Source organism: Diaporthe batatas (genome assembly GCF_019321695.1).
Source record: "Diaporthe batatas strain CRI 302-4 chromosome Unknown Contig00008, whole genome shotgun sequence".
Taxonomy (NCBI): domain Eukaryota; kingdom Fungi; phylum Ascomycota; class Sordariomycetes; order Diaporthales; family Diaporthaceae; genus Diaporthe; species Diaporthe batatas.
Window position 1 is genome coordinate 1,527,425 of NW_025408555.1, and position 27,811 is coordinate 1,555,235.

Genomic DNA, 27,811 nt, shown 5'->3' on the forward strand with positions numbered 1-27,811 from the left:
TTGACACTGTATTTTTTTTTTAAAAAAAAATCCTGGGTCTTGAGCGTTTACCACTCTATGAAGGCACCACGTACATTTTATATGTATGGGGATTAAAAAGAAAACCACTTATTGTGGAAGAATACTGTGCAGGTAGGAAGGTAATCGGCCCTTTGCATTCGATCGACTCACTCAAACCTGATATTCAGTTTTCTTTGTGCGGAGAGGAACTGTCGTAACCGCAGGTCGTTCAACCAAACATTCTGTAACCCCATTGAGGATCAAACGAATACATCCATTGACACGGAGTAAGTGTCAGGAGGGTAAGAAAAGACGCTCTTTCTAAACGCTAAATACATAGGAAATTACAGCTAGCTCAGATCTCTGTACCCAGTCTTCAAGATCATTTGAACGACTCAATGGCAGACTCGCAGTATGCCCAGAACTTCTTAGACAGCGCCGTACCATCCTGATCTTTCGACTTGGTTTGTGCAGTAATGTCGTCTCGAAGCGAGCCAAAGCGGCCCCAAGGCATCAGGAAGGACCCATTCTTCTGCACGGTAACATCCGGCGAGAAAGCCGCGAACAGCTCCGTGTACGCACCAAATTTTGCAGGCTTGAATATGATTCCCTGATAAAGGTTAGTCACTCTGCCTTGAATGCAGCAAAATTGCTTTACTGAAGTACTAACCATCATGGTCTGCATGGCTTTGTTGTCACGCTGGAGCTCAGTCTTCATGAGGCCAGGATGTAAACTCTGTAGCTTGGTTAAAATGGTTCCACCAAGATCCAGGCGTGAGAAGACCCAGAAAGTACCGAGGCAGGTAGACTCACCACGCTCACAATCCCATCTCCTGCAAGACGCTCACCCCACTCATGCGCCAAGAACACATCCCCGACCTTGGACTGGAAGTAAGTGTCCATACCCCCGGATAAGAGCTTGGGCTGATCCAGCGCCTCATCCCAAATCATTGGCCCGTGCGAGTTGACCATCGTCGACACCCACACGACCCTGACCGAATCCCGCTGGGATGGCTGCGACCGGGCGGTCTGGACCATCAGCGGGGCCAAGAAATCCGTCAGCAGCTGGGGGCCGAGGCAATTGGTTGCCATGCGCAGCTCGTGGCCCTGGAGACTTTTCGCATTGTTCGACGTCAGCATCACGCCGGCGTTGTGGAAGAGCACATCGAGCCTGTTCTCCCGGGCCAAAAAGTCCTGGGCCGCGGATTTGATGGTTCGCAGGTCCGACAGGTCGACCAAGATGCTGTCGAGGCGGCCATTGCTGGAGGGGAACTCTTGTTTTATGCTCTCGATGGCGGTTTTGATCTTGCTTCCTGACCGGGCGGCGATGTAGACGGTGCCGTTCTTCTGATAGAGCAGCTTGGCCAACTCGAAGCCGACGCCCGAGTTGGCGCCTGTGATTACGAAAACCTGATTACTGTCAGCTGTAATGGTTCAAATGCGATTTTTGAGCAGACAGCCAAGTATGGCCTACCTTTCCCGCCTGGTTTCCAAGGTTCTGCTCTGTAAAGGTTGGTTTCGGTGGAAACACATCGCGGATTCCGACCATGATGGCTAATAGTTATGTGCTGAGTTGCAATGAATTACAAAGGTTTAAGGAGCAATGAGATTTGGAGTGAGTGTATGAGATGTGGAACTGTTTGCTTCTACATCTTGACATTGCTTCCGGTGCCACAGGATTTATACAAAATCTCACATACCCTTTAGCTACCAAAATGAATCATTCTGAGTCAAAAGCGCCGACCATGCAAGTAATTATTTCAGGGCTCAACGCGTCAGTCGCCAGCCTGAGGGCTGCCAAACTGACCGGAATTCGGATTACGGCTGCCTTAGTCGAGCTAGAAGAAGCACATAAGCCGGAGATAAATGTTGGAGAGACCAATTCCGGCGAAGGAAGCGCATACGCCTTCGGATGCACACGGAACAATGACGAAGCCGACCACCAATTACGACCACCATTTGTTCTATAACGACATAGCCTGTCTTGATCAAATCCTTCAGGCACCATTCCAGTTGCGCAAAATTCGTGGCTTATCTCGCCAAGAGCGCCAAAACATGTTTTTTATCTCCAACTATCGACGGCTGTGCCGTGCTGACTTCTTTGACCTCGGATTATGTCAGAAATCCCTACCCTAATTGGAAAGACGCCTGTGGACCTGGGCAGGCAATATGCTTCAGGATGTGTTCGTGCAAAGAAGCTGCCCAGGTGCCAACATCAATGCGAGGCTGTATCCCCCAAAACGATGACGAGAAGCATAATGAGCAGTAACTAGTAGTTCGAGGAAAAAATGAAAGACGGTAGACCTTTCTAGATATCAATGTACTATATTGTACAGAAAATGCTCTGATATCTATATAATCAGTGAGAACCGAGGTCAACAATCAATAACAATCTCGTCAGGGTTACGAGGACTTATTCTGTTTTGGTTCCGATCATTTCGAGCATGGCCGGGCTCCAGGATACGATTTTATGGCCTTCCACGATCCTTTTCGGCTTGTCCATGGCTCTCGGACACGATGGGACTAGGGAATCATGATTTCAAGCGAACGCCTGACAGAAGTTTCGGGAATATGGTTTGGGCCAAGGGCGCTACCCGAGACCGCAATGAGAGCGAAGCCGAACACAATGACGTTGGTCGTCTCGCAAGGTTTAGGCTCGGTGGAAGCGACGGTATGTCACCTTTGAGACGAGTACCGCCTAGGAGAGAAACTATGGAGGCAACTGAGGGAGATATTGGCCATGCAATACATATGAACAGTTACTATAGTTGAAGTCGATATGATAGAGCCTCGGAGGACTGTGACGACGGAAGACACGCTCAGAAAGGTTTGATGCAATTAAAAATCAACGCGTCCATGTGGACTATGATATGGACACCAGAATGCCCTAGTCACGACTCACTGCGATCTTTTATGAATCCAATGGAGAGATATTATGGTACCCGCTGTGTGGCCCGCCTCATAAACGTTCATTACAGCTTCGCTTGCGGCATACAGCTTCCTACTTCTCTTCTCTTTACGCAAGAACAAGTTCTTCTTAAAGACTTCTAAGGGTGTAATTACGAAGGAAAATTAGTGTGGTGTGGTAAAGATAGGGGACGTTATACCTCTTTTAAAATTCTTTTTTAAATACTAAGAGTATCCTATATTTAAACCTACTCACACTAAGACTTAGTATATACCTTTTACCCTATTATAATTTTCATATTATACTAGGTGTGTTCTTGTAAAGATTTACACATTTTTAAGTGTTTTTTATACTTACACTAAGAAAAGATTAGTGTGTATACCGATTTGAATTAGCTGGTGTAGCTAGTGGGTGGTTTCGTTTTTAATCCCTATATATATAAAATATATATAGCGCCTTTATATAGTAGTAAATATTTAAAACCTAGTATTTAAAGAAATATAATATTAATAATAATAAAAAGAGAATATAATATATAGATATATAGTTAAGCCTTATATTATATAAATAAAACTAAAAAATATCACTTCTAATAATACTATATTAAAAAGTTAATAAAATAGTTATATAATAAAACTAAAATAATCTTAAAATAACCCCTATAAAAAAAGAATCCTATAATATAAGACCTAATAAACTAACTTTTCTCTATTAATATATTTATTATATAACTATTTAAATCTACCTTTATTAAATAAGTTAAATATACTATAATCCCTATTTTAAATATATAGCTAATAAAATAATAATATTATAATAGTAAATTTATTTAAAAAGCCTTTTATATAAATTTTATAAAAATTAAAACCTTTTAAAAACTAAATAAAGTTTATTTACTATATATTAAATAAATATTATATAAGGAAAGTAGAAGTTTAAGTATTTAAGAACTAAATCTTCCTCCTTTAAATATACTACTTTATTATTAAGGATTTATTTACTTTTATATAATATATAAGGAATATAGTAGAAAAGGGAGCTTTATAAAGGAAGTTAGTAACTCTATATATAGATAAGTTTAAGGGTATATATTAAGTAATTATTAACTTTATACTTAAAGTATAAGTTAATAGCTAGTTTAAAAGCTAAGAAGATAATAAATAGATAAATAGTTAAATAAAAAATATAATGTGGCCGAAGCCCTGGTGTGGCTAAAAGTTAGTATTCAGACTGACTTTTTTGCCCCGGCTGAAAGAAGGTCTCGGAGCCGAAGAAGACTCCTATGTAAAGTGACTTCTCGCTTATCTACGTAGTGGCTTGGCATAGAAATCACTTTATACTGACTTCGGCCACACTGACTTCCCTCCGTGATCACACCCTATAAGCAGTATGATGACAAGTCGTAAACGTAGACAAAAGAAATCAAACACTGCCCTGCCACTTTCCCAAAATTACACCGGGACCCTGAGCCTCCAGGCGCACTGGTCGTAAAATTGAATGTGTAGGTCGTTTTTGCGCTCCATTGTACATTAAAGCCATACCGAACGCCAGCTCCGAATCTTAGCAAATGGATTGTACAGAGACGACTACCTTGTCATTTGCCCGCAACAAGCTGAACTTGTGGATGATCTCTTCACCAAACGAAATCGCATTAACGGTTGAAAGAAGATGAGAAAAGTCCTAGAGATTGTCTTGCTATCTACGGCATACCGGAGCCAACCACGACGTGTACACCTGACACATTCTTTGAATCCTCGCTCAGCAGCCAGGCAGCCGTGTGCGCCACCTCATCTGCAGTACCGGTCTCCATTCCCGCCAATGGGTTGCGATCGAGATTGTCGGGCACGAAATGCTTCAGCATTGGCGTGTCGATCGGTCCTTTCAAGGCAGAGATCAGTTGAAGGTCTTCTAATACGGGATTCCTGTGGCTGCCAACTCACCTGGCTGAATGCCGTTGACCCTGATGCCAAGCGGAGTCAACTCTTTCGCTAAGCTTCTCGTAAAATACTTTACGGCAGCTTTCGAAGTGCAGTATGCGTATGCGCTACCTGGGTGATTATCCGCGGCAATGCTAGCGATATTGACGATCGTCTTTGGGCCGGGCAGGTCTTTCATGACTTTGAACTCCTCGCGACTTGAAAAGTAAACACCGTCCAAGTTGATAGCCAAGATCCGCTTCCATTGATCCTCCGTCTCAGTAAGAATTGCAAGCTCTCCAGGCTCGGGACCCTTCTGTGGTACGCCGGCTGCGTTCAAAGCTCCATCGAAAGCGCCAAACTCGGCAACGACCGCCTTGGCCCAGTTTGACACCTCCGCAGACTTGGAAACATCAGCCTTGAAAGTGTGCACTTTGGTGGATGGATTAGAAGCTGCGATGGCTTTCCTAGCTTGTTCAAAATTGCCATCGTTGTAGTCCAGAATGCTTATGCCACGAGCTCCTCTCGACGCCAGTAAGCGGGCCGTGGCCAACCCCATGCCTGAGGCACCACCCGTAATGCCAAAGACCTTGGATGCAAGAGACATGATTGTTGCAAGTAAATTTGATACGTTGAAATGTGTTAAGGAGTGCTTGAAAGGTTTGTCCTCTCGTGGATGAAAAAGTGGCTGGACATGACTGTCTACTTAACTTATACTTCTCGGTCTTGGACCCTCATTAGGTGGTTTCGCTTCTATTCCGTATACGTCTGAGAACATACATGGCGCCTTCATACGGAACCCTCATTACATGGGATTTCGGCCGACAAAATTATGCAACAGGGATCTTGTTCCCCATAACTCCATCCGGAACCGGGTATGCACAAGCGCCGATGGTCCATGAACGCCTCCACCCGGGATTCCGTGTCACGAGCTCTACTGTGGAGATGGCCCGTGCCGCTAGCATCTCATCAGCCAAGCACGCCTCCTAACATATCGCACTAGGCTCTACTAACAAGGACGACAACGACGAAGAGGAAGAGTACTTGCGGCGGGAGAAGCGATTTGGTGGGCTGAAGTTAGGGGGTTTTCAGAAGGGGGTGTAGTTGACTTAGGTGTTTTCGCTTCTATTCCGTAATATATGTCCGAGGACATACATGGCGCCTTCATACGGTGGTAAGCGCTCAAGACCCAGCGCTTGAAAAGGACACGATGTCGATAACGATAGTCATAATACGATAGTAGTTGACTTAGAACCAGAACTGTCTGGTTGAAGCAGTGGACGACGGCCAGCTCATGGAGCCAGACAGACCTCACATTTCGAAGTACAGTATGATAGTCAAGATGGAGAGGAGAACTTATAGGCCAAGCCCACCCCGCTCCCGCCTCCTCCGACACCTGGGCACATGTGCAGCCAAGGGCCAGCCAAGGCCAATACAACGCAGCATACTCCTCACTTCGGCTCGAATTCGGTCTATATGTTACACAACTGTTTTGATCACAAGGCTTCACGGAGACTATTTGCAACCCGCCCGGATACGGCATTGCTGTGTCGCAATGTTTGTCGGCTCCGCTTGGCTGTTGTCACGGGAAGGCCTGCCGAACTGGCGAATGTGCGATGGCCTAAGTAAAGGAGCAGATCCTACAAAATCCTGTCTTGTAATGAAGAACTTTCCCCTCTCTTTCACAAACCAATCTAGCATACGCTTTGCATCTCTTGGATCACAAACACAAGTCACCATGGCAGCGAAAACATCTCAGCCCTTTCTACCATTGCAGCCATTCATCGGCGGCAAATATGTCGAACCGAGAAGCAAGGAGAAGTTTACTATGAGGTCGACAGTGGATGACACTGTGATCACCGATTGTAAGTCGCCAAATACGTCTTGACGACTGGTTGCTGTACTGATTGACCAGCTCTTCACAATGCAAATGCCGAAGATGTCGAAGTGGCTGTGCAGGCAGCAGAGAAAGCATTCCCCTCATGGAGCAAATTTCCAGCGGTAAGTTAAGACACTTGGTCAAATATTGCCAGTGCTAAGGCTTCGATAGCGCCAAAGACGGGATGTCTTGCTGAAATTTGCGGATCTTCTTGTTGAGAACAAAGATGACATCGCCCATTGGGATTGTCGCTTGACTGGCAAACCAATCAGTGGTGCATACTTTGAAGTTGATATGGCTGCTGAAGGCTTCAGATGTGGGTCGACCTCGCGTGCATCGAGAAAGTTGCTGACCGTCTTCTAGACTACGCCGGGATCATCGACAAGCTCCAGGGTGAATCGGTTGCAAGTGATGACGAAGGCATACTCAGAGTCAGTCAAGTAATGAACATCCTACTGTGGATTACGCTAACCCGTCGCTAGATTATCAGACAAGAACCACTTGGAGTCTGTGCCGCAATCACGGCTTTCAATGGGCCCCTGGGTCTCTTTGCATTCAAGGCGGCCCCCGCCCTTGCCGCCGGTAATGTTATGGTAGTCAAGGCCAGCGAGACCAACCCCTTTAGCACACTTGTCGCTGCTAGATTGACGACTCAAGCCGGTATCCCGCCTGGGGTAATCAACGTGCTCGTTGGTGGCCCAGAAGCGGGTGATGCTCTGGCAAGACATATGCGCATTCGTAAGATTAGCTTCACTGGCAGTGGCATTGTCGGGAAGAAGATTCAGGCAGCTGCTGCACAGTCCAACCTCAAGAGAGTCACTCTGGAACTGGGAGGCAAATCACCCCTCATCGTCTTCGACGACGCTGATCTCGCGCAAGCCATACAAGGAGCGACGGTAGCCCTTGCTGGCATGAACGGCCAGTTATGCATCATGGGCTCTCGTATCTACGTCCACGAGGCTGTTGCGGACAAGTTTGTGCAGGGTTTGAAGGTGGCTTACGAGCAAATGGCGGCCACTCTTGGATCCGACCCTTTAAACAAGGATACGTCGACGAGCCCAATCTTTCACCACCGTCAATTTCAAACCGTGCTGAACTTCTTGGAGAAGGGCAAGGCCGAAGCGGAGCTCATCTCTGGCGGCTCTCGTCACGGCGACAAAGGCGCATACATCAAGCCTACCATCTTCTACAATCCCAAGCGTGACGCTGAAATTGTTCAGAATGAGATCTTCGGACCAGTGGTAGTAGTGCAGACCTTCAAAGACGAGGAGGACGTGATCAACCAGGCAAACGATACAGAGTATGGCTTGGCGGCCTACTTGTTCACCAAGAACGTCGACAGGGCGATCAGGGTTTCGAATCAACTGGAGGCAGGTAATGTCGGTGTCAATACAGCAGCCGACCTTATCTCCTGGAAGACGCCTTTCGGAGGGTATAAGGGTGAGATGGAGCATCCCCTCGTTGACCTTTAGCATACATGGACTGACATTCGACAGGAAGCGGCATTGGTCAAGAGAATGGTCTCTACGTTATGCGTCACTATACCCAGCCAAAGACTGTCACAATCAAGTACCAAGTGTGAGAACCTCGTAAGTCTGCCACAGATTGTTGGGTAGTAGTAGGATAGGCCTCCTGCGTATAGTCTTGGAAATGATCAAACATTCCGTGTCCTCAATTCAGATGACTGTGCCGAAGAAGCAGGGCATACTGGAGAATGCGATGTAGACATGGCCCCATGTTCAAGCTGCTTGACCGTCCACCTTATTTTCTGGATCCTGAATAGCCTACGGTGTGTTCCGATGCATGACACCAGATCCCTGATCAATAATCGACCGATGTGATTCTGTGGTTTTGCGGCTCGTGCTGGACTGGCCAAGCTGTCGAGTATCTCGTAAAGTATGCCCCTGGATGAACCATTTACCGCAACGCCAGAAAGTGAGGCCGGCCATGCTCAACATTCTCCCTGGGCGGAGATGCCGTGTAGCGTGATCATCAGTGGCAAGTGCTCTGGCTGTCTTCAAATGTTTCCATCTGTCCGCAGGTGTTTTGTCCCGTCCTCTTTCTTTTCGTTCTGTCTGATGACTTGGACTGCCTATCTGGCTACTGGCCCTTCCTGTGCAACTTGACCATGCACTCTATGCGTGACACACCACCTTCAAGTCGGCGCCTGCCATTTTCTGCCGCATTATCGTGAGGCTTCGAAGTGGTGTATGCAGCTCGGCAGAAGAAGGCAGCGTAATCCCGTTTGGCAGAAGGATTCCGGCATGCCTTGGGGCCGACATGCCCCTCATCACGACGTCTCTACCCTATCGCACTCCATTCATCTCTCGCTTCGGAAAAGCAATCCCCGCCTTCCTCTCTAGTATGAGACCGGCACATTCGGGTACTAATTGTCATACCAGATACAACTGGTGTCAGTCGGCTTGCAGGAATGCCTCATTCTTATTATTGGTCAGCCATCTACTTCTTTCGAGCCACCAGCTGTCAAAGACTCTTCTACCTGTCGATCCGTCGCCCGTGTCGCTCTTTCAAGCAGGTGTCTTGTTTCAGGTGGGCTCGCATGGGCCAGGAGAAGGCTGTTGACGAATTGAGCCCTGGTAGGAATGAGGCGAGCTTGGGTCAAAGACGACAATGTCTACATATAATATGCATATCCACGGCCATTGTTGACAAGAATATACGCATAGCAGCAGGCCGCTACCAAAAAGCACCATTTTCTAGCTGCATATAAAAATAAACCGCGATGTTCCTCTATAAAATGCCCCAATCGGACTTTGACCTCTTCTATCCCGTGATATGATAGTACAGACTGATCCATTTGCCGCTTCCGACACATAGTTTTATCACAAGATCTCATGCTGACACCGTGGAGACTGTTGTGGCGGTGATAGTAATGCCCGTCATCTCCTCCTCGTCGGCCTCCTTCTTCCGCGACATCTTCCTGGGGCTCTGAATCGGTCTCTGAGAGGACCCCTTTGAGCTGTTGATGTTCTCCAACGTCCGCCACGAGCGCCCCGCGCTGGACTCCCTGCCGGACGACTTGTGGTACATTGACGAGGACAACGTCTTGTAGAATTTTGGGACCAGGCGCGAGAAAAAGAAGCGGCTGTCGGGGAGGCACGCGCATATTATGGCGACCATGGTCTCGATACATGACCAGAACGCGAGAGGCATCAGGTTGATAGTCGGGTTCGCTATGGAGCGGGTGCGCCAAAAGTAAACGCAGCGCACGATTCCAACGATAGTGAGCCTGGATGGGCGCACGTGTTAGCACACAGTTAAGAATCATTGATGTGTTGCTTCAGGGCTGAAATGCCAGCAGGTGGAACAAGGAGACACGTACGCAAATCCCATCGCAAACATGAGAGTTACACCGAGTTTCTTGGTCTTGGAAAGCTGAAGCTTGGTTGTCTCATAAATCGGGAGACCGATAATGACAACATCCATGACAAGGTTGATGATGCCATTGCCAAGGACAAGCTTGTAGATGTCAAGACAGGTGCCAGGTTCTTCTGCAGCCCATCCAGTCCAGGCGAGGTGAACTTTTCCACCACACTGGAATATGATCAGGAAGGTGAAAAATACCGCGATGAATATGTTGAGCCCTATCACTGGGTATGTGATGCGGCGAAATACAGGTGATGCGTCGAATATCCGCAGATAGAAGAAGCACACCGATAGCTTAGCCACCGAGATGTGAATGACGTATACCAATTCGTTGGCCCAGAAGGCCTTCAGAATCTTGGTGATATTGTCAAAGGGGACTTCCCACGTATCCTTGCCGAGCCCGAGGGCGTATATTCGCCATAGATGCACGCCATAGAGGGCAATAGAGAAGGACTGATACGGGCAAAACTTTAGCTTCTCGTGCGACAAAGGGCCTGCGTGCGTGCACTTACAAATGCCATGAGCATCAGCCAGTCATCGATACCCCAGCCACCGCCATGACCGAGGAACTTGACTGTAAGCCGTACCATGACTAGGAAGAATGTGATGACGAAGACGATCGTCAGGCGCGCAACATCATTCTGTTGCTTCAGGGGTGGAACACCGCATTGGAGTTGCCCCAGGCGTTTGGCGACGAGGCTCTCCTTGACTGTGCAGGTAGACGCGACGCATGTTGCGACGTCCGCCTGATAGCTTTCATCGACGCAGAGGCAGGCAGTATCGGTTGGCGAGCAGTTCGTTGCGGTGCCTTTGCCCAACACGGACATGGTGCAGTTCACCTAGAGTGGTGGCGACGCCCGGATTAGCTGAGAGTTCACGCTTGTCTCGGGTGGCGCACGGAAGGACAGGGGCGAGAGAAGGGCCGTGACGATCACAGCTGGGCACTTACAGCACAAGCGGGAGCTACGTCCCAGGCCGGATCTGCTGCCGAGGCCACCCCGAAGATCAGGGCTGCAGCAGCTACGGGCAAGAAAGACGTGAAGCGCATGTTGATGATTACTGACAACTGTTATTGTCACAGGAGATGAATGGGGCAGACGACGAGATGCAAAGCGCTAACACCAGTAGACAGATCATGAACACCAGCGGAGACTATGAAGGCGCGGTGCTTGGGATTTATCTGCGGGTCGGCATGGCCTCGTAGGGCTCTCTGTGTTTCCCCATATCACTGTGCTCTCCCCCGATGAGATCGCCATATAGGAGGAGCCCTGGACTGTGTTCAGGGTTAAGGTCACAAACAATGTAACTAATAATGACAAAATCAGGCCACCTCTGCTTGCCAAGGTTGAGCCCTGCTGACGAAGTCGAGGCCCAAAGTATGGCAAACTCAGAATGCAAGAAAGGCTTTTTGCACATTGGGAGTGGCATCCTCGAGTCTCGTTTGCTGGATCCAGTGAGCAGAGCATTAGTGCTGACGCGCATTGCGACGCTGCATGCAGGAGGAGAAAATGGCGGCCGGCAGCAGCAGGCTGTCACTTGAACACAAGGTAAACTATGTGACTTGGGGAAGACTGCAGTGCTTCTCATGTCGTGCATCGGCGACAAAAGCGAATATAACTAGCATTCCGACTGATATCGACCGATGTGGCACCCGATACTACCAGCAAAAGGGCATGTTAGAGCCTCCCAAGTCCGATTCATCCAATCCGACGACGATAGGCCACGACTCTCTGTCATGCGACACCACTGGCACAGCGTCGCACTCGCCCTTTTGCACTTTTACTTGGACCCCGTAGGCGCCTCCAGACCTTCCCTCTGAGCCCTATTACCCCTGCATCCACGTGGTCAGAGCCCAATCAGCATTGCCTACAAAGTCCGGATTAGGGGGGCGGCCGCCTGTTATGCAGCCAAAGATAGATTCGCGATATGTGTGGTGGGAAGAGCTGCACAGCTGCAGCAGTGCAGTAGCGCAGATTTCCCTTTTCTGCCTAGGCACTCTCAACCTTCCTCGCACCCGAGTAACCAAAAGGCTAAAGCCGGCAGTTCAGGGCCGGGTGAGATATTAGTGAGGGGGAAAGACAGCTACTACTACAGTAGATGGTGGGGACAGGCGCGGGTATCTTGTCCGGGGGAAAAAGCGTGTTATCAATACTTCGGGATTTGCTGGCCTACATGTCGCTGTTTGGTATCATTGGTCAGGTTGATGCTACTGGCCACGGTGGAAGTGATGCACTGGGGTAAAAGGAGGAGATTTAAACTGAATTTTCTCTGTTCGGGTGATAGTTTGGACGCCGTAGGCGAGGCACGTTGTGAACTTCACAAGCAAGTCAAACATGCAGCCAGAGGATTTCGCTCTCCCAACGTATATGCCAAAGTAGCCAGCAACGAGAGCCACTAGACGGCACAAGGATATGCTGGTGAAATCGGTATTTACCGGTCAGCTAGTTGATGCGTGTCGGGCCGCTCGAGCTTGTCGTCTGTGAATTGAGGTGGTCAGATAGAGGAGACATAGCTGTGGGACCTGCCGTGTCTTCGGCGAACTGTGACACCTGCTCCTTCTGGTTGGATTACCGGTGTGTGCTTCCCCTGAACCCGTGGTCGAATCGCATGGCCTGCCGGTTCATGTCAATTCACGGAAAATATCTCCTTTAGCTTCAAAGATTTTCGCCATGGACCTGCATGGCGATCTCTCGCCTATCGGACCACACACTCTGCTCAAACTGAGGACCGAGTATTTGCCTTGCAGACGCGATGCTCAGTATTCCAATGCATCTCTGATCTTACATATATTATGTGTTGTTTTCATCTTGTTATAGTACAGAACAAGACCGGGGTTGCCCTTCTCTTCGTCCATAATGATTCCAGAAGGGAGTGAAAATGAAATCGAAGATGATGGCGATAAATGTTAGGGGCTAAACACTGTCGACATGCCCTCAGGCGCAGGCACCCTTGGGCAGTCCGCGGATGTCCCCAATATTGGCCCACATATAGAGCGCACTCGAGAGTCAAGCTAACCAATTGCCATCGGGGACGGAGAAATGACAGAATCCTACCATCCGTCCCAAAGTGGTGCACTTTCGGGGACTGATTCCATGAATAGAACCCGGTGCACCTTCAATGTCACCTCTTATCCGGTAGCCTGGTAGATACTTGCACCACCACCCACGCGTCGCAAGATGAAGTATAGCGTCGTCCAAAATGAACCTTCGACTTGACAGTCGGGCGAGCCCGAGTTAGGTGGTGGTTCAACTCAGAGACATCAAACAATCACACGGAAACTAAGCTGACGGGAGGCTTCGGCCACATTATATTTTTTGTTCAACTATGTATTTAATTGATCATTATCTTCTCAGCTTTTAAACTAATATAGCGCTCCCTAAAGGGTTTTTAAATACAGTCTCTAAACTATCCCTTCCACTTTAAAATAACACCTTAAGTAGTCCTTAATACTTTAAAACTATTCCCTTATTAATACTCTTTAACAATAATTATAGAAAATATTAATACCTTTCTTTAAGATTAAATTTTTATTAAAACTAAAGGGTTTTTAAATCCTCTTACTTTTAAATCCTTTACTTAAAGCTTTAAAATATAAAGAGAAGGAACTTAAGTAAACCTAACTAAGTAAGTAAAATAAGTAGAAATCTAATAAAAAGTTAATTTTAAAAGGAATTTTATTAGAAAGATAGAAAAAAGAATTCTTATTAACTAGTCTTTATATTAAAACAAAAACTTAATATTAAGGAATTTAAAGATTAAACCTTTTAAAAACCTATTTTTCTTTTAAAAAACACACCCTTTTTTTATTTAAAGATTATTAAAAAAAGAGATTATTAATAATTATAATTAACTAAATATAATTTTTAAAAACTTTTAAAAGTATAATATAATAATTATTAAGTTTTATTTTAATTATAAAGTTAATAATTCTTTAATATTTCTTTTAAACTTACTTATATAAAAGTTATTAACTTCTATTATATAACTCTCTTTTTATTATATTTTTATATATTATATAGAAGTAAATAAGCTTTTATAATAAAATAATATATTTAAAGTAGGACGATTTAATTTTTAAATATTTAAACTCTTTTTTTATTTAATGTATAATAAATAACTTTTATTTAACTTTTAAAAGTTTTATTTTTATTAAACTTATATAAAAGTCTTTTAATTAAGTTTATAATTATAATTCTATTATTTTATTAATAGTTATATATTTAATATAAATAATATAATATATTTAAATTTTATAAAATAAAGATTATAATATATTTAATTTATTTAATAAAGGTAAATTTAAATAATTATATAATAAATATATTATTAAGGAAGAGTTTTTATTAAGTTTTATATTATAGAATGTTTTATATAAAAGTTATTTTAAAAGATTATTTTAATTTTATTAAAACGGATCTATAGATATTCTATTAACTATTAGCGTAATAAATTACTTAACTACAAGACTATAATAACTAATTTAAAGTATTAGTTATTCTAATAATTTATAAACTTATATTATTATATTTTCTATTTAAAGCTTATTAAAGTTCATTAGAACCACTTAAGTAAGGAAGTAATTTTAAAATAATAAAATATTAAGTTATAATTAGTTAAAGATAGCTTAATTATTTATTATTAAACTAATATATAACGAATAAAAAGCTTAAAAATCTTAAATAGAATGGAAGATTAGTATAGTTTAATTCCTATTAAGTTAATTAAGTTTTTTAAATAAACCTTTATAATATTACAATTAATTAATTCTTTATTATTATAACCTACCCTAAGTTACTTATTATAAGTAAGCACTCCTTAAAATAATCCCTCTACCTAGCCTAAGATTTTTAAATTATAAAAGTTTAAATATATAACTGTAAATTAATTATTATAATAGATTTATAGAAATTCTATTAACTATTAACGTAATAGACCGTTAAATTAAAAGATTATAATAATTAATTTAAAATATTAATTATTCTAATAATTTATAAGCTTATACCGTTATATTTATTATATAATTATTTATTAATTCTTTAATATAATATTATTAAAAGTAATACTTTTTAATTTTATTTATATTATATAAAGCTAAGTTATATACTTATAAATATATTATATTATTTTTCTATTATTATTAATATAATATTTCTTTAATTATTAAATCTTATATATTTATCAATATATAAAGGTACTATATATACTTTATATATATAGGGATTAAAAACGACACCACTAAGCTGACGGGAGTAATGATAAGTGGTTAGGCTAGTCAGAGCAGGGGGTAGGGATCTTTTGTCCCGATACAGCAGGTGATTATCACGCAGGGTATCGATAACATTGCATACTTGTGTTTCCAATACCTGTTGTGCACATTGTGGCAAAGGACTCATCACGGCATGGGCCAGGATTCCCTTCCAAACAGTTCGAGTATCAGGAGGCCAGCTTAATCGGAGGATGTGACCATTCGCACACGGTGTAAAGTTGAACTTAGACACTACTATATTCGAGCACAGTAGAGAAAGCAATTCTTCCTCGCGTCACATTGTCACAGAAATGTCGATTATAGCCGAAGAAAGGCGGCCATAGCTGACGTGGACAGCAATCGATGACAAGGTATTGAACTGTCCTAACTTGGCTAAAGCTTTTCTCTCCAAATATCTGGATTCTCAGAGATCTATCGTGAGACAATTAGAATGGTGACAAAAGCCTTTAGCTACGAGGGCATCGATATCATCCTCATCTTCGCTATCATTTCCGAGACGTTGCAACCGGGTGGTGGCGTCGCCGAATCCATGATGCTGAATTGCCTCCATCGTGGGCCCTATTATAGCCGGGATACAAATTAGCATCATAAAGCCCATTCTTTTACTTGAGATTCACCGTATGAAGGCACCATATATACTCTAGAATGTATATAGTTTCACTTCTATTCTATATATATTTAAGGATATATATAGCACCTTTATATAATAGTAAGTACTTAAAACTTAATATTTTAAAAAAATATAATATTAATAATAATAATTATAATATAATAAATATTTATAACCTTAACCTTATAATATATAGATAAAGTTAAAAAGTATTATTTTAATAATAATATTAATTATAAATAGAAGTAACCTATAATTTAATTACTATAAAGGAGTTATATAGTAAAACTAAATTTAAAAATAATTACTATATAAATAAATTTCATTAAAGGAAGCCTAACTAAAATTTATCCCTTTAAATATATATATATATATATATATATTAATAAGACCTTTATTAGGTAAACTTATAAAATTTAATATTATAACCTTTATTTAAATATATAGCTATTAACTTTAAAAAACTTAAAATAAAGAAATAATTTATAATATATTACTTTTCAAACTTTTATAATAAAGTATTAAAACTCTTAAAGAGATTCTTAAAAGTAATTTATAAAAAGATAAAAAAAAATATAATAAATTTATCCTCCTTTAAATCTATACTTTTATTATTAATAACTATTAACTCCTTAATAATATAAAAAAATATAATAAAAATAAAGAAAAAAATAAATTTAAAATTCCTCTTTAAGAGGATTATAAGGATATATATAAAGCTATTAAAGACTTTATATATAAGCTCTAAACTAGGGAAGAAACGAGTGGTTATACAGTATAAAGGAAAAATATAGTATAGCCGAAGCCCTCTGGGACGTATACCTAGGTATGACCTGGGGCTTGCAGGGCCGTAAAAGTCTGTTCAACCTCCGTGGTCCCTGTACACAACTTGACGCCATCTGTACTTGGCTCAAGACCTGACGGCTCCGACCATCTCTTCCTATCAAAATGTCGCTTTCGTTACAACAGGCTCGCATGGCGGAGCTTTCTTTCGACACCGTGTACATGGCGATATACAACTCCTCTTTACTCGACCACATTGGCGGCAAGGTCCTTTACGATGAGACACCGCCGAGGTCTAGGAGACATATGGCTGCACCGCCCCCGGGCCACGCACGGAAACATGCCACTTGAGTGTATCTCAGTCATGCTGGTATCAATATGGCATGGAAGGCGCCGACACGGAGAGATACCATCCACCTTCGTGGAATAGACCTGCTATAAGTCACGCATTAGAAAGGTCTGTAGTCGGCGTGGCGCAACTTGAAGAGGTACCGGCCAAGGTTCTTGCCGCCCGGAACATGCCATACAATAGTGGCTTTGAAGCCCACTCGTTGAGTCTGCAATATCAAACATTGATGGGCGTGCGTTTCATACTAACTTCAAGGGATGAGGTATCCCGAGAGATCCCACTTCCGCTTCCACAATCGTCGGAATGTGACCATCCAGCATTTATTCCGACCATAAGCTTGACAAATTGACGAGTATGGAGATCCGAGCCTCTCTTATGGAGAGGAGTCAATGCAATCTTTGACCATACGTAATTCTTACCTTCAGGGAAACCCACTATGTTGCGGAGACAAGGCTTCTATTGAAACCCACTTACCAAGGCGCGCAGCAGCTCCATGGGGATGCCTGACTTGCTGTGGAAGCACGACGAGCGATCAAGGGTTATGGAAGCGACCACAACAAAGTTCGCCGGACGCCTCTTGTTCACAAGATGAGATGATGGCACCTACATTTCTTGAAGAGCGGCCTATCCGTCCGGCATCTATCATCATCTCACATGCCTGTGTCAGGAACTCATACAGACATGAGCGAGCTCCGGGGCTGTGCATATTTCCCGGCGCAAAGAATCAATTCAAGTTATTCGTCCTGAAATTTCATCGAATCCCTCACCGGAGCCCAATCATTCCAAGGCCAATAGGCTCTTGGGCTGTCATGCTTGTTGAAAGCTTCACGTCTAGACAGCTCAAAACATAAGCAATGATTGATGTGAATTAACTCGTGCTGGGACGCAATATTACCTGTCATATTCAAATTATAATGGCAAGCGACTGTCTTCAAGTCCAATGGGTCGGTTATAACCCATGCGGGCTTTTGAGGCGTAGCGTAGATCTCGTCATATGCACCACGTATTGCTACTACGCAACCCCGCTGATACCGTGCATTTTACTGGCTCCGATCCGAGTAAAAGCGTTTCAAAACCTCAGCTATACCCAGTGACATCACTGGGTATGTCAAAAAGATCAGATTTACTATCTGGAGCTACAGAAGAAGCGTGTAAATGAGTGATAAGCAAGTGAATGTCTCATAAGACCCTGGAATGGCACCATCCTGTGATGTCCACTGGGTATTGCTGAAGCTCAGCGATGGCGGAAGCAGCTCGTGTGTATAAATCAGGCCCTCGCAAATACATTTCTATATCGCCAAGGTTATCAGCTGCCAGCAAAGCTTGTTTCCGCCGTCCCAACGCCAAATCGCGCTGGAGAACTGCTCACGGGCTATCCCAAAGCGTTCCCGGCACTGCTTGGCATTGCGTACAGTCGGTACCCCTGACACAGACAAGATGCCAGGTTCGCCAGGATCCAAGACCGAGCCTCGGTCCCAAGATGGATCGGAAAAAGCGGAGGATCCTCCAAATCAAACTCTTTACGAATCACAACCGCGGCGAGGCTCGTTCTGGAGAAATTTACGGCGCTATATTTGGGATGACCCGGACAAGCCGGCCTATGAGAAAAAGTTCCTCTTGAAGCTTGACTTTTTTCTTTTGACTTACACTTGTCTGGGATATTTCTGTAAGAACCTGTGAGTATCTCATGGGACCAACAGAGAGTGGAGGGATGTCATCTCGTTCAAGCATCGGCCATTGACCCGCATCCTTCATTAGGGACCAGGCCAATATCAGCAACGCTTATGTATCAGGGATGAAAGAAGCCCTTCAGATGCACGGAAATCAGCTTACATATGCGTCAAACGTCTTTACCGCTGGGTATGTCATCTCACAGCTGCCCGCCGTCATCCTCGTCACCAAGGTCCGGCCTTCATACATCATCTCCACGTTGGAAATCCTCTGGGCAGTCTTCACCTTCTGTGCGGCATCCGTTAAGACAGTGCCTCAGCTCTACGCAATTCGGTTCTTAGTCGGACTATGTGAAGGGGCATTTTTCCCGACCATCATCTATCTCATCGCAAGCTGGTATACCAAGAGCGAGCGCGGCAAGCGCGTCACGTTATTCTACTCCACTGCTACGCTCTCCCAGATGTTCTCGGGGTATCTTCAAGCTGGTGCTTATGACGGCCTGGATGGGAGGATGGGTCGTGCTGGGTGGCAGTGGCTATTTGTCATTGTGAGTCTTTGATTTAATTCTCATATTGTCTGTTCCCCAACTTGATACCAACATGAACTAAGCATAACTTGCTCCAGTGCGGCGTTATCAGTCTACCCATTGGTGTTCTGGGGTACTTCTTCAACCCCGACTTCCCCGAAAACACTCGAGCTTTCTACATCAAGCCAGAAGAAGCCGAGTTCGCCCGGAAAAGGCTACTTGATGAGGGCTACAAGCCACTGGGCGCATCTGCATGGAGCAAGAAGAAGATATTTCGCATTGTGACCTGTTGGCAGTTCTGGGTATTGTCATTTGGCTACTTTTTCGTGCAGTCCAGCTTCCCAGTCCAACAACCATTCTACGCCTTGTATCTAAAGGCTACAGGGCACACAGTATACCAGATCAATGTCTGGCCCACCGGGCAGGCGGCAGTCGCGTTTGTGACTCAGGTCCTTGCCGGCATGCTTTCCGACTCGCCCTTACTACGAGGTCGAAGATGGCAAGCAATCCTGGTCATGCAAGGCGGGACTATTTTCGGATGCATTGTTTTGGCAGTCTGGGATGTCCCTCTTGGGCTGAAGTACTTTGCATTTTACATCTCGTGGATGTCTGCTGGTGTGCCGGGGATCTACTACTCTTGGTTCCCTGATCTGATGCCAGACGATCACGAGATGCGAGGATTCTTGACCGCTTTCTCGAACATCTTTTCGTACGTCAACCAGATTTGGTACACCGATGCAGCCTGGCGCACTTCGATGGGACCAAAATTCCGGCCCGGATTCATCGCCGCTGCGACCTTTGGAGTGATCTTGATATCGACCGCCTTATTGATGCGTTGGCTCGAGAAACGAGACACCCTACACAGGAAGCTTGTCCAGGAGGATGGGCCCATGACGGACCCTGACTTGGCCGGCACTTTGCAGCCAAGCCCTGCCGCTGTTGTGTAAGCTCTGGCTTCTTACTGAAAATTCGGGTTGCACCTATACGTAATGATTCGCATGAGCTGCTGGAGATGGCATTTGAGAGATTTGATAGCATAAAGATCATATCGGTATTTACGCCGAGTTCATCATCAAAAGGACTCTAAACGAACGTCTCATGATCCACTCCAGGAGTTAGTAATCTTGCCCTTCTCCTACAACACTTTGCGCCTTTATGATACTTGAACTACCACACGAAAACTACTTCACGAGCAGAACTATAGTCTACGTAGACATCGATACTCTGCCACACCGATGCACAAAGGGGCGAGATGTGGCCGGGGCCTCACAAAAATAGCTTGAAATTATCCCGGCCGCCCGGGCGTTCCCGTGTCTTCACTGCCTCGGTGCCCAGCAGTTTGCATTGAGCACTTGTTCATCAGCCTCGGCACTTTCGGGCATCGTAGAACACTTGTCATGCGGTGGAGCCACAGATTCCACTAACTACCGGGTCAGGCACCAGAGTCCGTTTATTTGACCTTGGAAAATTCCGTGATGGGTACCTAGCCATGGGCAGATAAACCCCTACTAGTCCTAGTACACTTTTTGAGTTTTTAGAGGCTATCATATTCGATGATAGGGCATTGTAATGTCAAGCGGAGCGTCATTCCAATTCTGCCATTGTGAATCACTTCTAGTCCTTTACGGTCCTAGTGCCCGCACTGGAAATACCAGGCCAAGGAAATGTTACAAATTGCCCTTGCTACTGTAGTATGCAGTGGAAAACTTGCTTTAAGCTTAAGCTATTTAGTGCTGTAGCAGTCCACTGGGCAATAAATTGGAAACGATCCTTGCCAGGAGCACACTTGCCTCGGCATCCCTGACCGGACCGTACGATGCGATGGGACTGTGATCTCGGCGGACGCTATCGCTTTGGGTTGGCGTGGCCCGGCTGTGGGTACAGCGCCCACCAGATCGCCCAATCAGGTACGAGGCATATTGACCTGACAGGAGGTTCGGGGCCGCAGCAAGCCACAGCTTCGGGGAGGCTCCGCAGATCAAAGCGGGATGTAACTTTACCATCCAAGAATCCTAGGCTGCACGGGCTTCGTGACAAATGCCTGGCTTGTGATGTACTATGTAAGTCAAAGGGGATGCATTTTTTTCGGAAGGTTCCAGTGAACTGGTAGGGTTGTTGTACAGCTCAAAAGCTTGTGTCTGCCGCGTGTCCATCAGCAGCCACAGTCACTTGACCCTGTCACTTCTCCTTCAATATTCACCGGTCGCTGTCACCGTTGTCTGTAGGCCTTTTCCCCTAGTCTTGAATATCAAGCGTATTTAAGTACCAGCCTGCTGCTTCACCTCCTTTCTTCCGTCACCACAACACAGACCGAGTTTGCCCTCAGAAAACTTCAAAAAAATGACACTCAAGTCGTCTCTCCTGTCCGCGGCGCTGTTGGCCGCCAGCGTCGTTGCTGATGCTGCATATCCCTGGCAAGCGCCGTCGTCAAGCGACCGTAAGTAAATTCCTGGCACCTCGCAGGCCCCTCCATTTCTACAAGCGTCCCGTCAGAGACCATGTGTGATGGCTTGAAGTTGCAAACAGGGCATTTACTGAAAGCTGTTCGATCAGGACGAAGCCCCTGCCCCATGGTCAACACTCTGGCCAACCATGGATACCTTCCTCGAGACGGCCTGGCGATTACGCTCCCCATTCTTCTGAAGGGTTTCACCGACGCGATCAACTTGGACCCGTCGGCAACGCTGCTCGTTGGAACCAAAGCCCTCCAGACATCGACTACAGGCGACAACTCATCCTTCAACCTGGATGATCTCAGCACACATGGAAGTACGTCGCAACTATTCTATATCCCGATCTCCTGCGAGTTTGCAATGCTGACAGATAACCGCGAATTTAGTCATTGAACACGATGGCAGTCTCAGCCGCGCAGACATCTTCTTCGGCGACAACCACAGCTTCAACGCGACCATCTGGGGGACCGTGGCCTCCTTCTTCACCGAGGATACCATCGACATCACGACAGCAGCACGCGCAAGGGCAGCCCGACTGGCAGCTGCGGCGAAGGAGAACCCACAGTTCAACCTGACGTCGGACGGGACCAATTTCAGTTTCATCGAGTCTGCCCTGTACCTTTCCGTCTTCAACAACGGCTCATTGACGACCGCAGTGACCGAGTGGGTCAAGGTCATGTTCCGTAAGTCTGCCTCTGCTGTGATCTTCTACAAAATGTGAAATTCTTCAGCTGACACATGAACGGCACAGAGGAGGAGAGGCTTCCATTTGAGGAAGGCTTCACTCGGTCAGATGGCATTGTGAGCACCGTGGGTATATTGGCCAAGCAAGCAGCGGTGGCTGCTGCGAGCATTGGGCTTTGAAGAAAAAAGATGGAACTTTTTGACTGCTTGTATATACAGCTAAAGTTGCACCGACCTGTTTTGTAGCCCTTGACTGATAGTAATGCATCTTATAATATTCTACCACCTTCCACATTTTAACTTTTATAAGACAAGTAGCTATAAATTCTTCTACTAGTATACTAATACTATTATAATTACTACATTATATTTAATTAATACATTTAAAGTTCTAAGTTAGTTTATTATATATTTTAATTACTTTCTACAATTAGTTATTAAAAATATAATTAAAATAGTTAATTATATTTTTATTTTATATTTTATTTATAAAAATATTTTTTAAAGGTTTATTTAAATTATATAATAAGTGAACTTATATTTATTTATTTAATATTAGTTTAATATTTTATTTTATTAATAGTAACACTTAGTATATACTTTAAGATAAGTAGTATATTAATAGTTTAAATATTTAATAGATCTCATACCTTTTTAAGGTAGTTATATAAGGGAGGAAGGTTATCTTAATAATGTTTTAAGAATATATTTTGTTTCTATTTACACCACTCAAGGTATTATTATTAGCCTGACCTTTGTCTCTTGTCCCCTTTTTGTTAGGAGTGAGGGCTCTGACGGACGCGATTGTGGTTGTGTGCCGGGTCCTAGTAGCGAGTAGCCCATGATCCGTCGAATTCCCTGGGAACAATTTATCGGGATGATCTAAGCTGCACTCTCATCGTCATCCCGTCCACAGGTCTAGCAGTAATTTGTCGCCCCTGCAGAGAAATTAGAGTGGTTTCAACCAAATTGGAAGCCTCTTTGAGGGGGAAGCTGGAAGGACGAACCTTGTAAAGCTCAGACTTGACTTTATACTGACCAGATTCCCCCATGATTGGTTGGCCATCATCGTCAAGGACAGTCTCTCCGAGACCGACTTTGACAAAGTCGTAGCGGCGTGCAACAACGGCTACAATGACATGCGCCTCGATCTTGGCGAAGTCTTGCCCGACACAATTCCGTGGACCTCGTTCAAATGGTCTCCAAGCACTGACCGGTGCCTGTGCTCTGCATATTGCTGCCGCCGCGAAGTCTTTGTTTGATAACTCCGTCGCTTCAAGCCACCGCTCGGGTATGAATGAGTCGGCCGAATCCCCGTACACAGCTCGGTCGCGATGGATTAAGCTATGGCAAATGTATAGGATCGCCCCGTCGACACAATGTTCTGTCCCATCGGCAGTACGCAGATTGAAACCTGTCCCAGGCTTCGTCATTCGTGCCGTACTTGCGGGGGGATGGAGTCGCAAGATCTCTTTCACAACGGCAGCTGTGTACGGCATTCGAGTTATGATGTCATTACCAGATGCCAGAAGTCGCTCAAGTACGATGCGAGGCTCGGTCTCCTTCCCAAGGAATGAGTCTAGCTCGGCTTGAACAGCAGCAAGGGCGCGTGGTGTCCGGGATAGCTCGTAGAAAATCCACGAGATCAGGATGCTTGTGGTATCATGTCCGGCAAACAAAAAGGTCTTCAGTTGGTCGCAAGCTTCGTTCACAAGCTGAGGGGTGAGGGTTTCTGTGTCTTGCAAGATGAGGGAGAGGACGCTGCGTGACTTGGTTGTGGGTCTCCCTTGTATTTCCGCCTGCTGCGCGGCATGCTTGCTATGGACGACATCCGTAAGAAGTGCGTTGATCCTTGCTCCGAGGCGGCGGCGCTTCAGTTCGGTCCTGGGAACCAACCACGAAGGTGAATCCATAGGATCGTTGATGTATGTGAGAAGTAGCTCGCGGTAAAGTCGAATGAACTCACTTTGACCAGAAGATTCGTGTTGTGCCTCCAAGTCCATGTCCATTACAACAATCCCAATTATGTCAAACATGAGGTTGCTGATGAGAAAAGCGAGGGAAAATTCGGTGCCCCGGCTGGCATAATTATCGAGGTGTTCAATAAACTTTGGAATCTTCCCAAGAATGCCAGGGAGTAGGGTTATCAAGTATGCTTGTGCAAATCCTGGATTGACTTTCTTTCGTAGTTCTGCCCAGTCTGATCCCTGCGCAGTGAGGATGGACTTAGGGCCTAGCAGGTGTGCAATATGTTTCTCAGTTTCAGATTTCGGGACACTCTTTGGAAAGACTTTGGTCCCCTTGGAGACCTGCTCTGCGATTAAATGGTCTGAAATGAGCAACATCGGGTAAGTGACTGGCCGAAGATCAAGCAGCATCATCGGTGGCTTTCCCAACGTGTCTCGTATTTCCGAGAAAACCAAATCTGTCCGCGCGTCAGAGAAGGAGCTTGTGATGGGGGCCCATCAGTGGTGACAGAATAGGGTCAATACCGGGATGTCGATTCTTGAGACCATGTTTGCTGAAGTTGTCAAAGGCCTTCAGATGCCCCCACAGTAGAGATGTGGATATCTGCGGAACCGTTGCGTATTGTCTGTATCGCTTGTAGTGAAGTTTGGTGGAGAGATAAGCCAGGAAAATGGCCAAGAAGGCGAGCACGAAATGTGTAAGCATATTGGTTTTGTCACTGGTGTAACCTGCATCCAGAGCTGTGGATAACGCAATCAAGTGTAGAGCCTCTTGGCGAATGATTGTGAGGAGGACGCGTTGAAAGTCCTTCAAAGAAATTCTGCAGTGTGGCCAGAGATTTTGAAATTGGAAACGCAGCTTAGAAAGGGCGAACAGAAGGGCACAGAAGCTCGGAAATGGTCGGATCTGGGCCGGCCCACATCTCGTTAGGGACGAGCTCTTGATAAATGCGCGAGGTGGCCGCGATGGTTGGCTTACTACCCGTGGACCCTATGTTACACACGAAGGCGTCCATGAGGAGGCCAACGTGTGCAGGCCGCAGGCTTGGCATGTCATAAGTACCGTACAGTACTACAAATCCTTTTCAGCTGCGATCTAATCATTTGAACCACACCCGTTTCAATGTCAGGACTTTCTGCATCCCGGCGTCCCTCCATTCTTCGCGTCCTTGACTATCTTTGATTTGAAGCCTTCAAGACCCAATGCAAGCACGCAGTAGCCACCCCCTGGAAACCGGCTCCCACCAAGGAATGACAGTGGACAGTCATGTACATGCGCTTTCTCAAAGCGCACAAGGCTTCGTGCCCTTGATTGCAACGATCGCTGCGCTCTACGTTGGCTGGAGGCTCTGGGCATTCACAATCTCGCCAGCATTGCATCCAGATGCTCCGAAGCCTCTGCCGTACAAGTTTCCCTGTACGTACTTTTTCATCGCTCGAGTTTGACTGCGTTGAGCTGATCTCTTGTGACAGTCTTCGGCCATGTTGTTGGGATGTCCAAATGTGTTGGGGAAGTTCTCACCCGCGGCAGGTACTTGGAGTTCATATTCTAAATTGTTGACGTAAATATGGCTGAACTCATGGGAATACAGAGAGCACTTCGGGAATACTCGCGAAATTTTCGGCTTGACCGTCATGGGTCAGGATATGTACATCGCGACGTCTCCTAAGGATGTCCTGTCCATCTACAAGGAGACCAAGAAATTGGACATGAATCCGGTGATCGCCAAAATCATGCGTGATTTCGACTGCAGTACGTGCTTCAGAACCCCCGCTCTTGCTACATTGTCACCCCTTGGTCGCCCGTGGGGGAAGCTCCAGTTGGGCGAAACATCACCATTTGCTGACGCAAGCACAGCCAAGGAAAATGTGCAAAAGATGTTTGACACTACCAACAAGCCGAAAAGCTGGATGGACACCTGCCATGACGACTTTAAGCTCCAGATGCACCCCGGAGAGAGATTGGAAATCCTCCAAACAACGGTTCTCAACAACATCGACCGACTTCTTCAATGGGATCAGGTCGTCGGTGTGAAATCTACCAAAGGTCCTGCCAAAATTGTGTCCGCTTGGGAATGGTGTAGGCACGCTCTTGTTGACGGCGCTACCCGTGCCTTCTTCGGTGATGCCATCTATCGAGTGGCGCCAGACATTCTGAGTGTCTTCTACATCTATGATGACGATGCCTGGAAGCAACACTACAACTACCCCAAATTTGCCGCTCGGAACATGTACGAAGCAAAGGAGCAGTGTCTTCAGGCATGGATAGCATATCTGTCTCTGCCCGTGGAAGAGAGAGAAGATGCGTCGTGGATTGTCAAGAAAATCGAGCAAGGTCTGAAACAGATGGGCGTCGACGAACCTTCGCAGGCCGCTCCAAACCTTCTGAGTTTGCACAGACTGTAGGTACCTCTGCTAATTATGGGCGTTCGTTTGTGAAGAAGCCCCTTCTATTTTGTTTGACCAGGACTGACGTCTATCGCCCAAGTGTCAACACCAACGCCTACCGTTTGTGCTTCTGGTCTCTTGCCTACATCCTACACGATCCTGAGACTATCAAAAGCATTAAGACCGAGATTCAGCCGGCCTTCAAGAATAAAATTCTGGACATGCCGTACCTTCTTGACCATTGCCCTTCGCTCGCATCTTTCTATGAGGAAATACTGCGTTATGTCAACGAGTGAGCACAACGACGGACTCAGTGCTTCTATCCAGGATGGGCTACTAACTGTTCAAAGTCCAGTAGGAATTCGAGAGGTCACAGAACAAGTATCCATTGGTGGCAAGACTCTTCAGCCGGGTCGAACCCTTCTCATGCCCTACAGACAGCTGCACTTCGATACGTCTGTATTCGGGCCGAATGCAGCGACATTCGATCCGCATCGGTTCCTGGAGAACAAGTCTCTCATCCGAAGCACCAGCTGGCGACCCTTTGGTGGCGCTGCTACTCATTGTCCAGGACGATTTCTGGCCAGGAGGGAGGTGTACATGTTCGTGGCCACCGTCCTTTTCCGATACGACATCAGGCTGGCACCGGGGCTGGATGGTACAACGCCAAAGTTCCCGAGACTGGATGAGACAATTCCGTCAGGAGGCATACTTAGTCCCGTCGCTGGCGATGATTTGCTCGTTCAGATACAGCGAATCAACTTGTGAGATCAATCGCGTCCTCGACCATCCCACTCAACAAAAGAAAATAGGCGGGTTTGAGTCATTGGTTATTCAGCACTTTACCCTCACCCTGGGATAGGATAGAAGGTCATGCGAATGTATTCTATTCCATCACCTAATCACTTCTGGGTCTTTGCCCGCGTGGAGGGAGGTAATAGCAGGGGCAGTTTCATGTCAGCCAGAGAGATGTATGTTAAAGTATTGGTTGATTTGATTTATAGTTGAAACAGGAATTTAAGTC

The 27,811-nt window shown here is 45.5% G+C and overlaps 8 protein-coding genes across 8 annotated transcripts; 4 read left to right on the forward strand and 4 right to left on the reverse strand.

Moving 5' to 3' along the window:
* Positions 1-382: 382 nt before the first annotated feature.
* Positions 383-1,685, reverse strand: KVR01_007646 (uncharacterized protein; the record flags this gene model as incomplete). Its single annotated transcript, XM_044786419.1, has 4 exons — positions 1,475-1,685; positions 814-1,410; positions 671-736; positions 383-610 (listed from the first exon to the last, which is right to left on the reverse strand). The coding sequence occupies exons 1-4, from the start codon at positions 1,547-1,549 to the stop codon at positions 383-385; spliced, it is 966 nt and encodes a 321-aa protein (XP_044643899.1). The 5' UTR covers positions 1,550-1,685.
* A 2,922-nt stretch (positions 1,686-4,607) lies between these two features.
* KVR01_007447 (uncharacterized protein) lies at positions 4,608-5,431 on the reverse strand (the record flags this gene model as incomplete). The annotated part of the gene is made up of 2 exons (XM_044784781.1): positions 4,608-4,786; positions 4,849-5,431. The coding sequence occupies 2 exons, from the start codon at positions 5,429-5,431 to the stop codon at positions 4,608-4,610; spliced, it is 762 nt and encodes a 253-aa protein (XP_044643700.1).
* A 1,131-nt stretch (positions 5,432-6,562) lies between these two features.
* Positions 6,563-8,285, forward strand: KVR01_007284 (uncharacterized protein; the record flags this gene model as incomplete). Its single annotated transcript, XM_044788298.1, has 5 exons — positions 6,563-6,689; positions 6,740-6,825; positions 7,018-7,134; positions 7,186-8,143; positions 8,200-8,285. The coding sequence occupies 5 exons, from the start codon at positions 6,563-6,565 to the stop codon at positions 8,283-8,285; spliced, it is 1,374 nt and encodes a 457-aa protein (XP_044643537.1).
* Positions 8,286-9,523: 1,238 nt separating this feature from the next.
* Positions 9,524-11,277, reverse strand: KVR01_007590 (uncharacterized protein). Its single transcript, XM_044793451.1, has 4 exons — positions 11,040-11,277; positions 10,603-10,929; positions 10,047-10,543; positions 9,524-9,953 (listed from the first exon to the last, which is right to left on the reverse strand). The coding sequence occupies exons 1-4, from the start codon at positions 11,136-11,138 to the stop codon at positions 9,557-9,559; spliced, it is 1,320 nt and encodes a 439-aa protein (XP_044643843.1). The 5' UTR covers positions 11,139-11,277; the 3' UTR covers positions 9,524-9,556.
* A 7,258-nt stretch (positions 11,278-18,535) lies between these two features.
* On the forward strand, positions 18,536-19,874 carry KVR01_007483 (uncharacterized protein; the record flags this gene model as incomplete). Its single annotated transcript, XM_044790832.1, has 4 exons — positions 18,536-18,774; positions 18,857-19,316; positions 19,394-19,702; positions 19,785-19,874. The coding sequence occupies 4 exons, from the start codon at positions 18,536-18,538 to the stop codon at positions 19,872-19,874; spliced, it is 1,098 nt and encodes a 365-aa protein (XP_044643736.1).
* A 1,509-nt stretch (positions 19,875-21,383) lies between these two features.
* Positions 21,384-22,662, forward strand: KVR01_007587 (uncharacterized protein). The gene is made up of 4 exons (XM_044789826.1): positions 21,384-21,732; positions 21,849-22,064; positions 22,135-22,431; positions 22,500-22,662. The coding sequence occupies exons 1-4, from the start codon at positions 21,636-21,638 to the stop codon at positions 22,610-22,612; spliced, it is 723 nt and encodes a 240-aa protein (XP_044643840.1). The 5' UTR covers positions 21,384-21,635; the 3' UTR covers positions 22,613-22,662.
* A 639-nt stretch (positions 22,663-23,301) lies between these two features.
* Positions 23,302-25,105, reverse strand: KVR01_007475 (uncharacterized protein; the record flags this gene model as incomplete). Its single annotated transcript, XM_044781976.1, has 4 exons — positions 23,302-23,370; positions 23,440-24,587; positions 24,711-24,857; positions 24,925-25,105. The coding sequence occupies 4 exons, from the start codon at positions 25,103-25,105 to the stop codon at positions 23,302-23,304; spliced, it is 1,545 nt and encodes a 514-aa protein (XP_044643728.1).
* Positions 25,106-25,650: 545 nt separating this feature from the next.
* Positions 25,651-27,555, forward strand: KVR01_007462 (uncharacterized protein; the record flags this gene model as incomplete). Its single annotated transcript, XM_044783256.1, has 6 exons — positions 25,651-25,816; positions 25,873-25,930; positions 25,992-26,152; positions 26,258-26,801; positions 26,888-27,079; positions 27,138-27,555. 6 exons carry the CDS (start codon positions 25,651-25,653, stop codon positions 27,553-27,555), a joined length of 1,539 nt encoding a protein of 512 aa, XP_044643715.1.
* Between the last annotated feature and the right edge of the window lie 256 nt (positions 27,556-27,811).